Source organism: Spermophilus citellus (assembly GCF_964194105.1).
Source record: "Spermophilus citellus genome assembly, chromosome: 15".
Lineage (NCBI taxonomy): Eukaryota > Metazoa > Chordata > Mammalia > Rodentia > Sciuridae > Spermophilus > Spermophilus citellus.
In genome coordinates, this window is record NC_138195.1 from 63,530,274 (window position 1) to 63,550,165 (window position 19,892).

General features: G+C 39.7%; 1 protein-coding gene and 1 long non-coding RNA gene across 6 annotated transcripts in view; one reads left to right on the forward strand and one right to left on the reverse strand.

Moving 5' to 3' along the window:
- MYOF (myoferlin) overlaps window positions 1-19,892 on the reverse strand; it is a 150,335-nt gene that overhangs the window by 67,514 nt on the left and 62,929 nt on the right. For 4 of the 5 annotated variants that reach the window (XR_014018918.1, XM_081267376.1, XM_081267375.1 and 1 more), the window contains 6 exons: window positions 18,001-18,069; window positions 17,862-17,905; window positions 15,078-15,160; window positions 12,222-12,260; window positions 7,901-8,025; window positions 6,263-6,379 (listed from right to left, as the gene is read on the reverse strand). Coding sequence is in view for 4 of the 5 variants with exons in the window: in XM_081267376.1 (XP_081123502.1) it covers window positions 6,263-6,379; window positions 7,901-8,025; window positions 12,222-12,260; window positions 15,078-15,160; window positions 17,862-17,905; window positions 18,001-18,069 (477 nt within the window). In the remaining variant the exon portion in view is untranslated. The remainder of the gene's footprint in view (window positions 1-6,262; window positions 6,380-7,900; window positions 8,026-12,221; window positions 12,261-15,077; window positions 15,161-17,861; window positions 17,906-18,000; window positions 18,070-19,892) is intronic. The other variant, XM_081267374.1, reaches the window with a different exon arrangement.
- The window catches only part of LOC308633951, a 70,062-nt gene continuing 62,486 nt past the window's right edge, over window positions 12,317-19,892 (forward strand). The window contains exon 1 of the long non-coding RNA XR_014018919.1: window positions 12,317-12,896. This is a non-coding gene — a long non-coding RNA (uncharacterized lncRNA). The remainder of the gene's footprint in view (window positions 12,897-19,892) is intronic.

The following is a 19,892-nucleotide window of genomic DNA, read 5'->3' on the forward strand; positions in this document are numbered from 1 at the left end:
CAGAATTTTTCTTTTCTTTCTTTCTTTTTTTTTGGGGGGGGTGGTATTGGGGATTGAACCCAGGGGCACTTTACCATAGAGCCACATCCCCAGTCCTTTTTATTTTTCATTTTGAGACAGGGTTTCCATAAGTTCCTTAGGGCCTTCCTAAGTTGTGGAGGCTGACTTGGAACCTGCAATCCTCCTGCCTCAGCCTCCTGAGTCACTGCATTACAGGCATATACCACCGCACCCAGCTAATTTCCTTCATTTTAAAGGCCAAATAGCATTCCATTGTAAGACTATACCTCACTTTGCTTATCCATTCATCCATGGATGCACACTTGGATTGCTTCCACCTTTTGGTTATTGTGAATGATCCTGCTGTGAACATGGGTGTGCAAATATCTGTTTGAGTCTCTGCTTGCAATTCTTTTGCATCTATACCCTGAAGTGGGATTGCTGGATCATAGGGTAATTCTACTGTTCATTTTTGGAGGAATGTTTTAAGAAACTCTAGCAGTGCATGTAGCTTGTAGTCTTGAAAAATCCCTGGACATTCCATCACTAGAGTCTCCATTTTGGCTAAAGGAAATTTTTGACATGGCATAATAAACTTCCAATAAGACTTTGTCAGAAACCCCTCTGAGCTTTAGTATTTAGTCTTTCTAGCAGGGCGTGATGGTGCACACCTGTAATCCCAGTGGCTCAGGAAGCTGAGACAGCAGGATTGTGAGTTCAAAGCCAGCCTCAGCAACGGCAAAGCGCTAAGCAACTCAGTAAGACAAAACAAAAATACAAAAAAAGGGCTGGGGGTGCTGGGGTTGTGGCTCAGCGGTGAAGTGCTTGTGTAGCACGTGCGAGGGCCTGGGTTCGATCCTCAGCACCACATATAAATAAATAAATTAAATTAAAGTATTAAAAAAAGTGGGGGGGCTCAGTGGTCAAGTGCCCCTGAGTGCATTCCCTGGTACCAAAACAGAAGAAGAAGTCTTTCTCTCAATTGCACACTGAATCACCTATGGGGCTTTAGCCTGTGCATTGTGAGTTTAAAAGCTTCCCTATCTTGGTCCACTGTCACTTTTGTAGAGCGGATTTGGGGGATTGAAGCTACTTGTCAGGATCTCTGTTTTAACTACTCAAAACTAAGCCCTTTGAACTATTCATACTTCAGAACTGTGTAGAAATTGTGGACTTGAGTCTAAATTGTGTAAAAATTAAAAAGTAGTTTGTATTAGTCAGTATAACTTCTAGAGAAGGGAAGGAGCTAAAAATAGGAAACATAATTTGGGGCCTGAGTCAGGGCACAGAAGCAGCTATCTGTTAAGCCAGAATCTGCGGAGGACAGACAGTTCACGGGGATATTCGGGAGGGTGGAGATGCTGTGTCTGGCTGGGTCTGCCATTCCATTAGAATTTCTTGGATGCTCTCATGCACAATTTGCAGCCACCCACAGAAGCCCTGGTAGGACCCTCACTCCAGAGATTCTGAGCTCTGAAAAGTACAGTCTGGGCTTCTGGCCATCAAAACTCCCAATAGAGGAACACACTGTGAGCAAACTGCTATCCATGGAGCATCCTCGGATACTCTGCAAGTCCAGAGTCTAGGAAGAGTATCCCTGCATCTGCTCCTCTGCCCCAGGGGCCCCACTGCCTTACATTAGGGCAGCTGAGAAATGGGCCTGCCTCCAGACCTTTCCCACTTCCCCTCTGCCTTAAGAACACAAAGAGATGGAGAAAGGAAAAAACAATAAACACCATTTTAGAGAAGCTGTGAGCCTCAGCTTTTGTTCAGGACCCTCCCTTAGTTGCCTTGGGGCAAAACTGCTTACTGAGAGGGAAAGTTAAAGAATGTAAATTATAGTCTGTTGGACCCGGATGGATGGATGTTTCTTTATTGGGTAAGGCTTGGGGGTTCTCCTAATCTTCAGTGACAAGCAAACACAATAGATGAGGTGGCATAGGGCAGGATTTCAGAAGTCATTTTGGGGAAGGAGGTGATTTTTTGCTAAGCCGGTTACTGATACAAGGTAACCGTTTTTGAAAGAGGCTGAGGGTACAGACTTGAGACATTAAAGGTCAATAACAAGGAAGATACGCTCCAAAGAAAGTTGCCCAACTTGACATCTTTGACCTGTTTATTAAAGGTGGCTGATCACTGTTGGAGCTGGTGGAAGAATCTGAACATGCTGTTTCAAATGATATTTATGGATCCCTAAAAGTGGGCCAGAACAAGGAGAGATCTCAAGGAGGCTTCAGCTGAGGGGGAGAGAAAATGCGATTCCATAAAAAGTGCTACGAGAATATGTTAAATCGCACACAGGAGTTGGGGAAAGAGGAACAGGGAGGATGTGGTTCAAGAACAGATTCCTGAAGATGGAGACCAAAAAACAGGGTCCTTCTGGGACGGGGCAGAGGTTCCAGAAGCCAGCAGGTGCTTGAATAATAATTGGTCTGCAACATTTGATCTCATGTCTGCCTGATTCCTTCTGTAGAAGCTGCCAGGTTGGCCCTTGTGGTACCCACTGCATTGCAAGATCCCCTGCCCAGACCCACTTGGAGCAAGCTCAGTTCTGCTCTAGGGAGATGGGGCAGTTCTTGATCCTCTAGCAATCATGTTGCCTTTTTGTTGTGGCCTTTTGAGCCACACCAAAAATTTTTGTATTTGCATATGACGCAGGATGTGGCACCTCTGTAAGGTGGACAAGGGACATATGCACTCTAGGTTGACTGAATTAACTTAATCTTCCTGGCAGTGGCACAAATGTGCCAGTCTCATTCTCCTCTAGGGCTCCTGGTTGCTTCAAGTGTGGACATGTCCTCAGAATCTCAGTTCCTTTCCTTTTAGTGATGTTAGACTCTTCCATTTCTGTTTCGTTTCATTTTTTTTATATCTGATTTTTTGTTGTTGTGGTTGTTAAATTCATAAAAAGCTATTTTGTTGTCTGTGTTTAATAATTTGGAGCTAAAAAAATAAACTCTCTTTTATATGCCAGTTAATAAAAAGCTATTCTTTTATATTGTTGACACATACTGTGGACAATACATATTTTTGGCTCTTTGTTTTTTCTTTGTTTTTTTTTTTTTTGCTTTTATTTTCATTAAATGAATGAAGTGTGTGTTTGCCTGTGTGTATATGTGTGTGGGTGTTATTTGCACTAAAGAAAACTAATTTGATTTTGCATTTCAGTTAATAAAGGGTTTTTATTTTATCCTTTGTTAGGTCCCTCTCCTTGCCATGTTTCCCCTCCTCTCATTATGGTTATTTGAAACAAAGAGAAGAAGCATGGACTTAAATTGTGTTCAGGTGATGGAGCAAAAAAAATGTAGAGAGACATCATAATGGTAGAATGTTCATCCGCCATGGTATTTCTTCACACCTTTAATTCCAGCTAACATCTTTAAGAGCCAACTTAAGTCCATAACTACTCAAGTCCAAAACTACATGCTGTCTCTGTGCATTTCCTTGGAGGCCTATAGATGGTTCCTAGCCATCTTTCTACATGATTCTGGCAGTAAATAGCATGAAAGTTACCTCATCTTTCCATCTGCCCTCTCCTGTTTTTCTTTTTTCTTAATTTGTCTTCAAGGTCTAGTGTAACTCCTAGACTTTAAAGAGTTGATAGTACTATAGAGTGGATAAAAAGATGCTGACCAGGACCTCAGTGACCAGAGGATCTGTTCTGTGTCTCTTTAGCACATAAAAAGGACATGAAACGGGTGTGCATTTTGTGATCTCACAGAAACTCCTGGAATCTGCCCTATGGAGGCTCCTCTTGGTATCTGACCTATTCTTCAGAATTTGGCTTAAAGAGTCAGGATAAGTCCAGCACTCAAGATCTTCAACTGCTCTTGGTCCTTTTTGGTATTATATTATGTGGACTGGTCTTTTGTGTCTTAGTTTGCTTGGGCTGATAAAGAAAAATATCATAAGCTGGGTGACTTATAAATAATGAATATGTATTTCTCACAGTTCTAGAGGCTGGGCAGTCCAGGATCTGGGTGTCAGAAGATTGGGTGTCTGATAAGGGCCATCTGACTATGGCCTCACTTGGTAGAAGGAGCAAAATAGTTCTCCAGGGCCTCTTTTAAAAGGGTGCTAATCTCATGAAGGCAGAGTTCTCATGATCTATGCACCTCCTAATACCATCTCCATGGGCGTTAGGTTTCAACACATGAACGTGAATATTCAGACCATACCAATTTGTAAGGAATATCTTCCTCAGATTACAGGAATCCTCAAAATTCAAGAGCATCATAATATTCTAATATTTCCCTAGAAACCAAAACAAATTAACTGAAAGTTTGGAGGAGGGGTGACTTTTATATCTTAATTTAGAGTTGCTGGTCCAGTGCCAAGAACAGTGAACACCAGCCTCCCACTCACTGTGCACACCTGGTGGTTGGCTAGGTGTACCGACTAGCATTTCGAATGCCAGCCTCTCACTTATGATTTAAATTCTCAAATTAGCACACATCAGGAGTGGTCAAAAGACAAGTGGTCCTTATACATCAAGGAATTTTGGGATAACTCAAAAGTATCAAAACCCTTAATGTTAAATACAAGAATAGTATTATGCAATTGCATAATTGCATATGTGTTTGTGTAAGGGGACATGGGGAGTAGGGTGATGTGGAAGGACTCACTAATTTTTTGAGAGTTATCCCCCATTGAGCTAGTGTAAATACCTGGCCTTTATATTCACTTTTGTATGAGGTTGGTTCAGTAAATAAATCCATCTGAAGACTTTAAAACTAGATGCACTAATGTAAAAAACTGGAAAAACTGTCATGTAAAAGCTGTAAATGATTTCTAATTCTAGAGGCAGAAATATAAATTCACATCAAGATGGACCATTGTTATTTTTTTTTTTTAGAAAAAAAATCATTGAATGGATCCTTAACTATAATGGAAAGCAAACACCTACCATTGTTCTTTCACAATTTAAATAACCTGAATTGAACCGTTAATTTGGGAACACAAATTTTCAAGTGCATGTTTTAGCCAGGGCTATATTATAATCTTTGCTAACTCGATGGGGAGAAATCTTTCTTTCCTTGTGTGAAGTTGGGATGATCCCCTGCAGCTTGCTTCTGGGGTGAGGCAAAATGAGGGGTGGAAAAAAGCAATCTCAGGAAGAATGTGGAACATGATCCCTTCCTCTTAAAGGAGGAAACAAAGAACTGAAATTGGTGCAGCTCGAAAATTGGACTAAGGATGTTCCAAACATGCTGGAAGACTGACTGTAGGATCCAAGAATATACTGCTTTGGATGCTAACCCAATATAATTATTTTCTTGGAATTCAATAAGCAAAGTTACATTGTTCAGGGAGAAAAGGGAGAGTTTTCTCTCAAGGGAGTGAACATTCTCCCTGTCAATCATCCAGAAAAGCCTGAACTCGAAGGAAGAGAACAGCCTTTGCTCAGTTGGGAACTCATGGAGGCTGGAACTGGACTCTGAAATGATGTGTTCAGGGCACTACCAAAGTCCAGAGAGGATGAGAGCTGAGGCAGGCTGGGAGCAGACAGGAGAGCCTGGGAGACCCAGAAATCTGCTACTTTGTGGTTTCCATTCCACTGTGTTTCTCTATTCTTATCCCAGAGCTGAAAGCTTTTGGAAAGTTACTGTTTGTTTTCTCCATAAAAAATGAGAGCAAGGCCTGTCCTGTGTTTGGATGGAGGGTTAAGAGAGGGCAGGAACAGCCTGAGGAAGCTGGCAGGCCAGGTGGTTTGGAAGCAGCAAGAAGTGGCCCTGAGCAGAGGAGTGACAGTGAGCAGGCTGTTCTTGCCAACAATCCAGATTTGTGGGACCCAAGAGCATCAACCTGGGATTCTCAAAAATAGTTAGGAAGGTGAATTTGGAAGACTTCCTGTTTTCAAGGAGAAAGGGGGGCTCAGAGATATGCCAGCTGCCCATGAAAATGGAAATGACTAGTGGTGGCTCTTATGGCAACCTCCTCAGGACTCCACAGCCTCAGTTAGAAAACAGGGCACACTCAGTTCGAGGTATCTCTCTCCTCTTTGCCTGTTTTCAGTAGAGTACTAACATCTCAAAGGATTCACATCTCCTCACTCTCATAGGGCTGCTGGACATACACGGAGAGGTTGTTGAGCAGTTGCTATGAGGCAAGTCTTTCTCCAACTCTTCCACAGTTGACCCTTCAGTCCCTGGAGGTCCCTTCTAGGTATGTTTGTTCAGGCAGGCCCATATCAGCCCTTTTACCACTGATCCTCTAAAATACCCTTTTCCATTCGGTGAACTATTCATACTCTAACATTTACCTCAACAACCAGCAGGTCATCATTTGAAATGGGCTCAAGCTTCTTATCTGGTGGTGTCTTTTCAAGGAAAGTGCTTAATTCAACCAAGATCCTGCCTCTGTAGGCAACACCTTCTCCCTGAAAGGCAAGAACACAAGATTATCCCACCAGACATGGATAACAGCAAACACAACTCTGTCTTTTGGTCAGTCTAATACTGCTACAATCTCCTTCTCATGGGTCTAACCTCCAAAATAGATCTGTCAGCAACTCTTGCAGCTAGATTCAGGTCTTTGGTTTCTTTTTTAAAATTTATTCATTTTTAATTGGTACATTATAGTCATACATAAAATTGGAATTCCTTGTGATATGTTCATACATGCACATGACAGAGTTTGGCTGATTTTATTCTTCTCTTCCTCCTCATTCCCATCCCTCCTTCCTACCCCTAATTCCCCTTCCTTTTCTACAGGGTTGTCCCTTCTATTAGTTTCATGGGCTTCTTACTCATGTTTTTTAATTCCTTATTTCTCCTTAGCTTCCACATATAAAAGAAAACAATCCGGTATTTTATTTTTATTTTTTGTGGTGCTGGGGATTGAACCCAGGGATTTGTGCCTGCAGGACAAGCATTTTACCAACCAAGCCCTTGATCATGTCTTTGATTCTGAAAGAAGAGCCATCTACTTGAAGAAGAGTCCCAAAGAGTGACATGGGGTTCTAGGGCCAAAAGCAATCTTAGCCATGTCTGAGGACAGAGGCTTTTAAGCCATGCTCTGAATCTGGTATGGGGTCCAAGAGGCAGGGAGGTGGAGGTGAATGCGAATAAGCTTCCCTCATCTTACTCAAGCAGAATAGTTCTGCAGTTATCTGTGTTAACTTGGCTCTTTTTTCCCTCTTCTTAGAATAAGGAGGCTGCCATGCTCGAAACTGGGGCAAGTCTCAGTAGCCAGGAAGTAAAGGAGGAAGAAGTTCTGGGTGTGGTGGAAAATGAGGATGAAAAATGGGCACCCGTCTCACAGTACACCGCAGCATTGGCAGTAGAATCTTATGGAGACGGAGAGAGCACCCCAATTCCACAGCTGTCTCCCACCTCTCTTTCCTAGGACTTTTTCTCTCTAGCTTTGTCCCTTTCCTGAACCATGGGAGATAACGAAATGACATTCAGCTTCTATTATAATAGAAAGAGCATTTCTCATCTCTGGGGCCCCATCTTCTCATCTATGAACAGAAAGAGTTGGATCAGGTCAGGGATAGCAAAGTGTTTCAGCAGGCAATGCATGTCACTGCAATTGTTAGCAAATTCCTGGAATATGGTGTTGAAAAGAATTGCAAGGCAGCGTGGTGTCTTATGAGAAAAGAGAGCCAACACTGACCCTTGATGTCTTCTGTAAGTGTAAAAGTTGAAGGGAAGAAATGTCATTTGCTGTCACCAAATTAGACTAGATGATCTCCAGGATTCTTTCCTATTCTCACATGCTAAGACTTGAGGAGTGCAAGACTTAACCCTTCAACACTTGATCAGTTGTGTGGTGGGTCTGTGTGCATACGTGTGTGCAGGGGATACTCCCTAAATAGGATATTAATTACAACATTATCAGAAGGAATCACATTAACCCAGTGCTCATTAATAAGAAGTTCCTTAATTGAGAGACTAACCTTTCCAGTATTTAGCTCATCATAGGGGTCTGGGAATCCTGTGTACTCTCTGGGGCTTCCATAAAGGTTCAGGTAGCAAGGTCCAAATGTCGGAACAAAGCCCACTTCTGTTTCTCCTGTATTTGCTGAGAGATGGACATCATCATTGGATTTCAGACTTTTAACATTCAATATATTGAAATAAATGTTAGTTATTAGCTAGTTAAGAGAGGTTATTTTTCTCCACTTCATGAGTTAGTTGTATTAGTGAAAATTATAAGCACTCGTGTGACTTGCCATATATCCTTTCTGTTATTATTATGATATGAAATAAAAACATTTGGGGGGTATTCTGGGCAAATATATTCCTACAAAAAGATAAAGCTATTCAGTTGAAGAAATAACAAGATTTTTAAGTTGATCACATTTTTTGCAAGTTTATAAATGGCATGGTATTAAACACAAAATTGAAAATTGGGGTAAAAGATTACATTGTTTTGAGAGGTCTTTTAAATTGAACATCAGATTAACTTAATTTGTTCCAAAAATATATCGGTTAACCTCAAGCAGTTAGTGTAAATCTGGCAGATGCTGCTAAAAATACATTTAAAAACTTGTGTGTAACAATGAACTACCTGCTTATGGTAATAATAAAATGTTATTCAGAAGTGATATAAAAATTACACTTCACAGGGCTGGGGTTGTGGCTCAGTGGTAGAGTGCTCACCTACCACGTGTGAGGCCCTGGGTTGGATCCTCAGCACCACATTAAATAAATAAATAAATAAATAAATAAATAAATAAATAAATAAATTGGAGGTATATAAAAATTACCCTTCCTGACTTTGTATATCTGATTATCATCTGATAAACTCTAAATTTCTGCTGCTTGGATTCATCAAGACTACTAACCATTAAAGAGCAATGATAATGTAAGGAAATAGTCAAATCAAGAGGAAATTGTAGTGAAGGCTGGGAAACATAAGAACTATCTCCAACAATCTGAATGATCTCTATGTAAAAGGGATAAACTTGTCTACAAAAACAGAGTTAGGACTACTTCTGGGAGATATATGGAGGCCAACTTTGGTTCACTCAGTGTAAGGAAGAATGTTCTATGAATTAGAGATGTCAAACAATGAACAGATGACATTGGGGTAATCAAAAGACGTGTTGAAGCAAAGATTTCTGTCTTTCAGGCTTTCTGGTCTGTCAAGATAATTCCTGTTATGGATGTGAGGTTGACCTGATCACATCAATGGACATTTGCAACTTAAAGTTCAAAACTAAGGGTGAAAGTTAAATGTGAAGTAGCAGGTGAGCAGAACGACCATGAATAATTGACCTAACCATATAGATGTATTTCACTGTCATTTTCACTAGGTGAAGCTCCCTGCATGTCTAAATGGAAGTGTGCACTTTCAGAGGGAGGTAGAAACCAGGCATGCTAGAAGAAATTAGCCAACTAAAAATCTCAGTGAAGAGAGGCAAGGGAGGGGCATTTAACTTAGGATGTAGAAAAGTAATACATGATAGTTTAAGAATGTCACTTAGTAAACACCCTGGGTATAACATTTCATATCTGTTTGGGAATTTTTTGTGAAACACAATCAGGATCAACAGTTTTCCTAACAGATATTTCTGTAAATCATGTTATCGTCTTCCAGAAAAAAAAGCTGTATGATTGGGGCTGGGATTGTGGCTCAGCGGTAGAGTGCTTGCCTAGCACCGGCAGGACCTGGGTTTGATCCTCAGCACCACATAAAAATAAAGGCATTGTGTTGAGTCCATCTACACCTAAGAAATAAATATTTTAAAAAATAAGCTGGATGAAATAAATGACTATTCTATCAAATCATACAAATTGGTTTGGCTTCATCCAGAACATTGCAAATTATTAATAAGTAGGACTTAGATTTTTCTTATGCTAAGATATTTCAGTGTGGGGGAGGAAAGTTGGGTAGGAATAAGGGATTAAAGCAGAGACTCATAAAGAAGAAAAGAAGTAATTTATAGAAGATGAATATCAGAATGTTGAATTACACAATGTTGATGTTGGAATGGTCGCTAAAGCTATTGCTCCCTTCATGTCACAATGTGGATGGGCAACTAGAGCTCACAGAGGTGAGGTGACTTGTCAAAGACCTCACAAATTGGTAGATTAAGGTCTGGATCTTGATTTTCAAAGCTCAGACAAGATCTCCTTTCACCACCATCCACTCCTCCATTCTACTCTCATCTCATCTCCACCTGGTTCCCAAGGGTGACTATGCTGTTTGTCATGAATATTTGCCTTTTGTTAGAGATCTTTAGGGATGGAGACACAAATTGTCAATAATGACCCACTGCAGGTCACTTTTATACCCAGGGCTTAATTCTTTTTGTCCAACCAAATTGCTTTTCCAGTTTAAAATATTTAAAATTCCTTTTGACTTGTTCAGTTGGGTACTAACATGAAGAACCCTCCTTTCATGTGTTCATGTGTTGCTATGATTTGGATGTAAGGTGTCCCCCAAAAGTTCATGTGAGAGACAATGTAAGAGGGTTTAGAGGTGAAATGATTGGGTTATGAGAGCCTTAACATTATCAGTGCATTAATCCACTTGAAAGGATTAATTGGGTGTACACTATAGGCAGGTAGGGTATGTCTGGAGAAGGTGAGTCATCGGGGGCATGCCTTAGGGGTTCATAGTTTGTTCACGGTGAGACAAACTCTCTCTTTCTCTCTGCTTCTGGTATAACGTTCTGAGCTGCTTTCCTCTTCTACACACTTCTGCCATGATGTGCTGCCTCACCTCATGCTCACAGCAGTGGAGCCGGTGGTCCATGGACTAAGACCTCTGAAACTGTTTCCTGAAATTGTTTCCTCCTTAAAATTGTTCTTGTCAAGTCATTTGGTCACAGCAGTGAGAAACCTGACTAAAACATGTCAACATGGTCTCTTGGGAAAGCTATTCTCTCACAAGCTAAGTGTCCTCCTGCCATCAAATATTCCTAACCCATTTTATGCATAGTTGTCACCTCAAACTTCCCAGTGTCCTTCCTGAAGAGCCCATAAAAAATAAAGTAAAAATTCTTTATCTTGGTCATTGAGTTTCCTGTGATCTAGCTACAACCTACTTCTTTAAAAAAGTATATATTGCTAGTTACAGATGGACACAATACCTTTATTTATTTTTTATATGGTGCTGAGAATCGAATCCAGTGCCTCACACATGCTAGGCAAGTACTCTCCTGCTGAGCCACAACCCCAGCCCTACAATCTACTTCTTAAGCAGTATTTTTCATGCCTTTCATGCCTCTCTGAAGCCATTGACATTTTTGACTTCTACAAATTATTACTATACATTTTAGTTTTTAGAACTTTAGATACTGCTTATCCCTGTGACTAGGGTATAAACTCCTTTTAAGGGAAGTGGCAGGATTTAAGCAGGTTAAACACCCAGTACTACTTCTACAGAGTACTGCTACAGAAATTTCTGTTAGTTGGTTGAACAAATGAAGGACTAAGTGTTGTCCAACCTGCAAACCTAAGGACTGCTCTGTGTTCCTCCCAAGTCTGATTACAAGATGATGAAATTTATTTCTTAAAACAATTAAGAACTGGGCATTGTGTCAGCTATATAAAGGCAGAAGATATCATTGTAGAGGAGCACTGACCTTGAGAGTTTGCAAAGCTTTACATGTGCAATATCTTTTCACCCTCTCACACAACCTTGGGCAATTAGCATAGCAGGCCTTACCAAATTTATCTGCCAGATGACCTCTCTAAATCACAGAATCTTCGTTAATTAGAGAAACAATAACATCTGCCTTGGGAGAACTGTGACAACCAAGACTGAGCAAACTTGCAAAAAATGGCGAGTGCTATACAACCCAAAGTACATGGCATGATGCCTTATATTCGGGAGGTGACCTTCAGGGTAAAAAGTGGAAAATGTTCATATCTTCCAACCTAAAGATCCATGTTGGAAGTGGGGAAAAGCTACATCATCATTTCAGAATAATTGATTTAGTGCCCCATATTTCTACCTACTGAACATAAACAATGACAAAAAATGTTATATCTCACAAATAATTATCTGCAATGAAACCACATGAGAGGTGTGTGCATCTAGGGGAAAATAGGAAAGATGTGGCAATGTCTGATTAGCAAATTTGTTTTAAGCTTAGCCATGCAACACACCCATATACTCATAAGAAAACTATTACTCTAGCAAAACTATTTTTGAAGCAGCAAAATGTCAAAAAAAAGGTTCTAAAGGCAATCAATTAATATATTCTTAGTAAGGTAATAGTGGATAGAAAGCTTTAATAGACAGCAAAATTACAAAGCATAAACCTGTATATGATGCAGACCCAGTTCCCGAAGATGAGAAATCTATATAGTAAAAATATGATTGGTTAAAAAACAAGAGCAACATGGCATTATAAAACAGACACTGAAAAGTTAATCAAACCTTGTGCCAGGTAAGTGATCAAGCAACAACAGAAAAATCCCAAATTCAGACCCAAATCACATGACACTCTTGTAATTTATACAAGTCTTATGGCTTAAATGTAAAACGGTTCAAGACTTTGTGACAATTTTCAGAGCCACCACACACAAATGACCCCACTCCCCAGTTCCAGGGAATAGGTATCTAAGAAGAGCCAGCTTCCTACCACCAAGGAAGGTCTGGTGAAGTTACCAACGCTTCCTGTTTTTTTTTTTTTTTAATAAAACATTTACTTGTCTTATGGCTGACTTAGTTGGGACCAAGGCCAGAATATCCAAGTAAATTTAGTCTGAGGCTGTGTAAGCAAACGCCTGTAGTTAAGCTTGTAGTTAATGGCACATCGTGTTATTCAAAGCATGGTTTGTTCTTCTGAGGGCGGGATGACAGCTCATTGTTATTTTGAGACACTAACAGACTGCAGGGCCTACAGTGAGAAGGTCTTGGAGAGGGGCTGAAACTGCTTTAACCATTTCTGGTTTTAATTCTTCTGGATGGGAGTGAGTCTGTTAAACTAAATGGTGAGTCTGTTAAACTAAATGCAGTAGTTACAAATATTTCTTGAATAAGTATGTTTAGATATTAATTGATATCTTCCTGCTATAATAAATGGATTTAGGTCCTTTTTACCCTCCCTGCATATAGTCATAGCATGATTATAGATTCCTCTATTGGTTCTCTCTGTGATTGAATCTGCAGTGGTATCTGGATTGCTCACTTTCTAAGAAGAGGGTACTGGTGCTCCTATCTTCCACCTCCTTCTCCTTCTAACCTCTCTTTTTCTGTCCTTCTTTTACATTGTAATGGGAAATGACATTTACACTCTGTTCAGAGCTTGGGCTATGAGTTTTATAAAAATTAAGAAAATATGGGTTCCTGTGGCACAAACCTGTGATCCTGTGACTCGGGAAGCTGAGGCAGGAGGATCTTGAGTTCAAGACCAGCCTCAGCAATTTATCGAGGCCTTAAGCAACTTAGCAAGACCCTGACACCACATAAAAAAGAAAAAGGGCTGTGGATTTGCCTCAGTGGTTAAGTGGCGCTGGGTTCAATCCCTGGTACCAAAAAAGAAAAAAGAAAAGAAAATAACAGCCGGGCAAGGTTGTACATGCTCATAATCCCAGCAACTCGGAGGCTAAGACAGAAGGATCCCAAGTTTGAGGCCAGCCCCAGCAATTTAGCAAGGTCCTCAGCAACTTAGTGAGAACCTGTTTCAAAATAAAAAATGAAGAAAGGATTGGAGATATAGCTCAATGGTAACGCACCCCTGGGTTAAATCCCCAGGACCAATAAAAAATTAAAGAAAGAATAAATAGTGCTTATATTGTATTATATATATTATTATTATACATTATATTATATATTATATATACATATATTGTATAAATATTATAACATATACATACATATGTATATGTATTCATTGCCATATAAATATTGTTCTCTGCAGAGGAAAGGAAAGGGTTGTGATTACACTTCTTTACTGAGAAGCTCTGGTGTTATGATCTCCATGCCACTCAGTAGAAAACATTCATAAGATTTCTTTCTTACCTTCTACCATTTGCTTAAAATAATGACACACATGGCTTTTTATTTGAACTATATCTGTTTTGTTCACTTCTTTGTGGTTTTGGAGGGAGGATTTATAATTGCTTTTCTTTTTAACTCTTGAGCTAGGTAATTGATACTCTTTTTGCCATTTCTTGAATATCTTCCAGATTTTTATACATGCTCTTGGTTAGGATTAACAATTGTTTTTTTAGCCAGATGCGGTGGCATATACCTGTAACCCTAGTTACTAGAGAGACTGAGACAGGAAGATTGCAAGTTCAAGGCCACCCTGGGCAAATTAGTAAGACTCTGTCTCAGAGTCAAAAAATACAAAAGGGCAGGGGATGTAGCTCAGTGATTTAGAGCACTCCTAGTTCAATCCTTAGTACTCTCCCCCCAAAATCAAGCAAAACAAAACCAGATAGAGTCCTGTCTTAAGATGAGAAGAGAGGAAACGTGAGTTTCTCAGGACAAAATTTTGTCTCAAATTCTTCCACTTTATTCAATATGTTTTACATATTTGCAATTACAAGATTTTTTTTGGTAACAAAAATAAGCTTATGGTATTAATGTATTATCATTAAGTTTTCCTCTTATCACCTTAGCTTTCTTTCCTTCATTATCTACTATAACTTCTGGCTTTCACACAGAACCATAATGCCAGGTTCAGGTAAATAGTGCTCAAGTGTAGAAAATGGTAAAAGGAGAAATGTACTGGTTTTAACACCTGTTAGAGTGAAAACAAAACACACACAACTTAGAGAGGGGAGATGACATGATTCATTGACATCTGACCTCATTAATTCCCACCAAGAGAATCCTTTGAGACGGGAATATTATTTTACATTTGGGTGAACTTGTATCAATGCCACTATGAAAAATCAGCTGTTGACACTCTGTACTGACAATTAAAACTTCATGAAACAGCTATGGACAAAAGGCTTTGGGTAGGAGCAAGAAAGTTGTTGAACTGCTTTTTGACTGGATTATTAATTATTCTTCTGGTCATCACCAAAATATCACTGACATGGATCATTAAGCTTATCATATTCGGCTTTTAAGAAAACAAGCCTATTTCCAGGTGGCTCCCAGTTCATTCTTCCTCCAAAGTTTTGTATCCTGTCTCGTTCCAGATCTGCTGAATGTCTTACCTTCTACTTCTCCACCAGAGGCAGCAATTTTAGAGAGGTATAGATATGTTGTCCCAACGACATCATTTTTGGTGAGACGGTCCCTGTGTGCAAGAACAGGTTAAGGCCTGTATCTATAAAAATATGTCTTCATTTAAACAATAAAGAAGAAAAAGATACCAATACATACCCACCTGAAGGAATAATTAACTAAAGACTGAAAATATTTTTAAAAAATTAAAAGAAAGGACTGGAAAATACCTCAGACCTCAGAAATCATAAAACTCCCCACCCGCATCTCCTGTCCAGGCTTTTGGTTCAGTAAACCTGGGTTAAGCACCAAGAGTGTACACTTTAAGTATATTCTGATGCAGATGGCTTTTTAACCACCCTTTAGAAACACTGATCTAACTGGACAATTCATTCAACAGGTTCGAAAGAAAAATTTTACAGAAAGGTCACTGGATTTTTCTATGGCTACACTTAATATCATTGTCATAAGATGAATCAATGGATTATAGCCACGTTACATTATGAGCATAATGTAATTATATCGCATAAAATAGTTCTATGTATCTTATTTGACCATGTTCATACTAATTGTGATGATGGCTTAACAATCACAATGGGTTCTATCTAAGGACACATCAGGCTCTATCTAAGGACGTATCACAGGAAGAAAAATTCCCTTCTAATTCAATTCTAATATCTAGTAAGCACCTACTATGTGATAGCTGCTGTTTCTCTGAGTGTGTCTGCTTGCCTGAAACCTAAATCTTGCCTATGTTGTAGGGACACATTTGTCCACGCTCTCTACAAGTAATAAAATATCATATATCCTTCTGTGGGTATCTTGAGGAGCCTGTGAGCCTAACCATGAAACGGTCTCAGGTTGGGCACATGTTATGAACATTGTTTGCTTTAGATCTCTTATTTTTATTCCATCTAGTGTCATGTCCCCTCTGAAGTCAAAGGCACCATGGGAAGAAGCAAAGTCTCAGTATTTGGGGGAAAGATTAGAGAATAGTATATTAGATTATAGGAAGTGACTAATAAAATATAATTTGCTGGAGAAAATGTTATTTATGTGTATTGAATCACATGTATAGGGTCTGAATATTTTTGGCTCACTCAGTGGGTTCAGACTATATTTGAAGAATCTTTAGCTTTCCCTCAGTTGTTCAAATACCCTGTAGGATATGTGACCTAAGATCTGGTTCCCAGTGTTCTTCAGGTAAGCAGGGTCTTTCTATTCATTCTAACTTACACTAGTTGCTTTGGAGAGGGGCAGCCTAGGTCAGATATAAACCCACCTTTATAGTGACCACAGGAAACTCTGGGATGGTTCAATTAGTAAATGGTCCACTGTAGAGTCCATAGATCAGAGTGGTCATCTGAGCTACCTATATTCCCAAGGGTCCCTGAGGCCCCTGCAGCACCTTCTATTGTGGCCTGAGGTCCAAAATGCCTTAAAATTTTCTGTCACTAAAGAAGGGAGTATTTTGTGCTGAAGGCCCTACTGTGACTCTCCATTAATTGTGGTGTAGTCACTGAACAAATGAGCCCCACTCTCCTCCCACACACCTCCTTGTCAGTATTAAAATAGGATACTAACGAGAGTCAAATATATTCGGACAAAAGAGAGACTGTGGAGACAGCCTGGCCCAACCAGATCTTTAACGTCCAAGTGACTGTGGGCAAGTTACCTGACCTCTCTGAGCACCAGTGTCCCCATCTGTAAAATGAATCTAGGAGTCAACTCAACCCCGCCCCCCCACACACACACAGGGTTAATCTAAAAACTAACTGGGATAATGTAGGCCAGGCACTTGGCAGTGCTCAGAAAATGATAGCCAACATAATATGCATTTGTGATGATGATGATGATGATGAAGACAATGTGATATTTGCCATGTTTCCACTTTCAGAGATCCAAAGACTGAGAGTTGAATGCTCCATCTAGTCAGAACATTCTAAGAATGGTCTTGTTGTAGCCAATCAGTGCTGAGAGGCTGGTTTAGTCAAAATTCCATCAGAACATTTTTAAGTGTTTCTTTGCCTTTCATTTATCCATTTTTCTTACTAATAATCACAACATTTGGGATGGGGATGTGGCTCAAGCGGTAACCAGATCGCCTGGCATGCGAGGGGCGCTGGGTTCGATCCTCAGCACCACATAAAAATAAAATAAAGATGTTGTGTCCACCGAAAACTGAAAAACAAATATTAAAAAATTCTCTCTCTCTCTCTCTCTCTCTCTCTCTCTCTCTTAAAAAAATAATAATTACAATGCTCAAAGTATTTCTATCAAATACTCTGCTTTCAGAATATTTTGGTGTTTCTTCCCCCAAAAAAGGGATTACTTTATTTCTGAAGTCATTTTGGACAGCCTAATGATATTTAATCCTTGGGATTCTTATCTTTGAGCATTTTCAGATAATTCCCTCTTCTTCTGTTATGAGCAATTGAACCAAGATGTCCAAAGGTTTTCTTTTCTTTTTTTGGTGCTGGGGATTGAACCCAGGGCCTTGTGCATGCAAGGCAGGCACTCTACCAACTGAGCTATAGCCCCAGCCCCTGTCTAAAGCTTTTCTGCTAACCTTTCTTTTCTTTTCTTTCTTTTTTTTAAAATAATTTTTATTTTTAAACTAAACCTCCCAGTTCCAGGAGCATGTTTTTATTTCTTCCTATGGAAGAAAAGCAAATATTCCAAGAAGTATAAGTTAGACCATCTACCATAAGATCCACAATATTCAAATGTCTAGTTCTTTACTGTTGAATTAGACATGTCTATTTTCAACTCACCAGTCATATACTGTTAGTTTTATTTTTTCACACATTGAAGGGAACTGTTAAAATGAAACAGAGAAAGGGTAATTATTTCTTCATTTATTTAGTAGCTGGTAAATATTTTTACTTTTTCTGAAAGAAAAGAAAGTCAAACCTTGATCTGGAGATTGACGACTTGATTCCACTCTGGATTTGCATTTTTCTCAATTATATTTGTGCAAACCTGTAACAATCACCAAAGCAAAACTGTAGGTATTCAGGTTTCTAATTGCCAAAAGTTAACAATATTTTCACACTGGATTATGATATCATCAGCTTAGTTATTAGTTATATACTAGTGACCTGGTCAAATTTTAGACATTTTCCCCCTTGGTGCAAGGGATTTAACCCAGGGCCTTGTATAGGCAAAGCATGCTCTCTACCACTGAGCTATACTACCAGCCTCCAAACTTTATTTTTCTTGATTATGATTTGGTAAAATGTGACATGGATTTAAAGTGATTTTTGCTTCTTCTGTGCACCAATAGCTTGTTTTTATTCATGTCTTTAGTTTGTTTTTAATAGCCTGATGTCTACTAATAGATTAATGTAACAATAAGAGTTAGGTTTATTGAGAATTTATCATATGCTGTCTGAGAAGCAGCTCATCATTAACACATCCAAACAGATTTTGGATCTTGCTCACAGATTCTTCACTACCCCAAAGCTCCTGTCCCAGTGTTCCATCTCTGTTCATTTAGTCACTGGGCCTTAGAACCAAAGTCGCACAATATCCCTCTCCCCTTAACAAGTCCCTCCCAATCCAACAGTAAATCCTGATGCTTGTATCTTCGGGTACATCCTAAAATACTTTTCCCTCAGACACCTGCAGCTGGCTCCTAACTGAATCCCCACTTCCTCTCTTGCCTTCCAACTTTCGCATCACTCCACCTGTAACATCTTCAGTGAGCTCTCAAAGTGCATTTGGAATAAGGTCAGATCCCTACCTGGCTAATAAAGCACAACCTGACCCATCTCTCACATCTCTCTGACCTCATCTCTTATCCCCACCCCTGATGCTTGTTCCTCTCCAGCCACACAGACATTCCTTCACTGCAAACATGGTTCCTGGGCCCCTTCCATTACTCTTCTCTGTCTGGAAGCCCCTGCTCCCAGATCTCTTCATATCCAGGCTTCTGATCAAATGTCACTTCCTGAAAGGTGTCCCACCTGGTAACCTTACTAGACACCCCTCCCACATCAATCACATCTTTTCTGTAGTTCTAAGCACTATCTGAAAACAAAATTATTCAATTACTTTGTTTTTTTGCTTGTTTGTTATGGTTTTAATGTGTTTCCCAAAACTTCATAGTTGAAACTTAATACCTAAATTCAAATATATGCATACACACATATTTACATGTATATAAATATATATATACACACTCACACACACATATCTACACAAACACATATATATGCATACACATACACATACTTTTTTTTTTTGTACAGAGAATTGAACCCAGGATTGCTTTGCCATTGGTACATTCTCAGCCCTTTTTATTTATTTTGAGACCGGCTCTTGCTAAGTTACTGAAGGGATAAGTTGCTGAGGCTGGCCTTGAATTTGCAATCCTCCTGTCTCAGCCTTCTGAGTCACTGTGATCACAAGTGTGCACCACCACCACCACTTTGGGCCCTAAGTTCATATTAATGGTATTTTGAAATGGTGGCTTTGGGAGGTAATTGGGATTGGATGAGCCCTGAGAGTGAGGCCCCCTGGTGGCATTAATGACTTTATTAGAAGATGGAGAGGGATCTGAGCTTAGATCCTTGCTGTGTCTTTCCACATAATGCTCCCCCCAACTCCCCATGATATAGCAAGAAGGCCCTCACCAGATGACAAGCGGATGCTGGTGCAATGCTCTTAGACTTTCAGTCTTCAGAAACATGAGCAAAATAAACTTACAGTCTTTAGAAATGACCCAGTCTCAGGTATTTCATTGTAGCAACAGGAAACAGATAAGTCAGTCCATCTGTTAGGCTCCATGAGAACAATGGCTA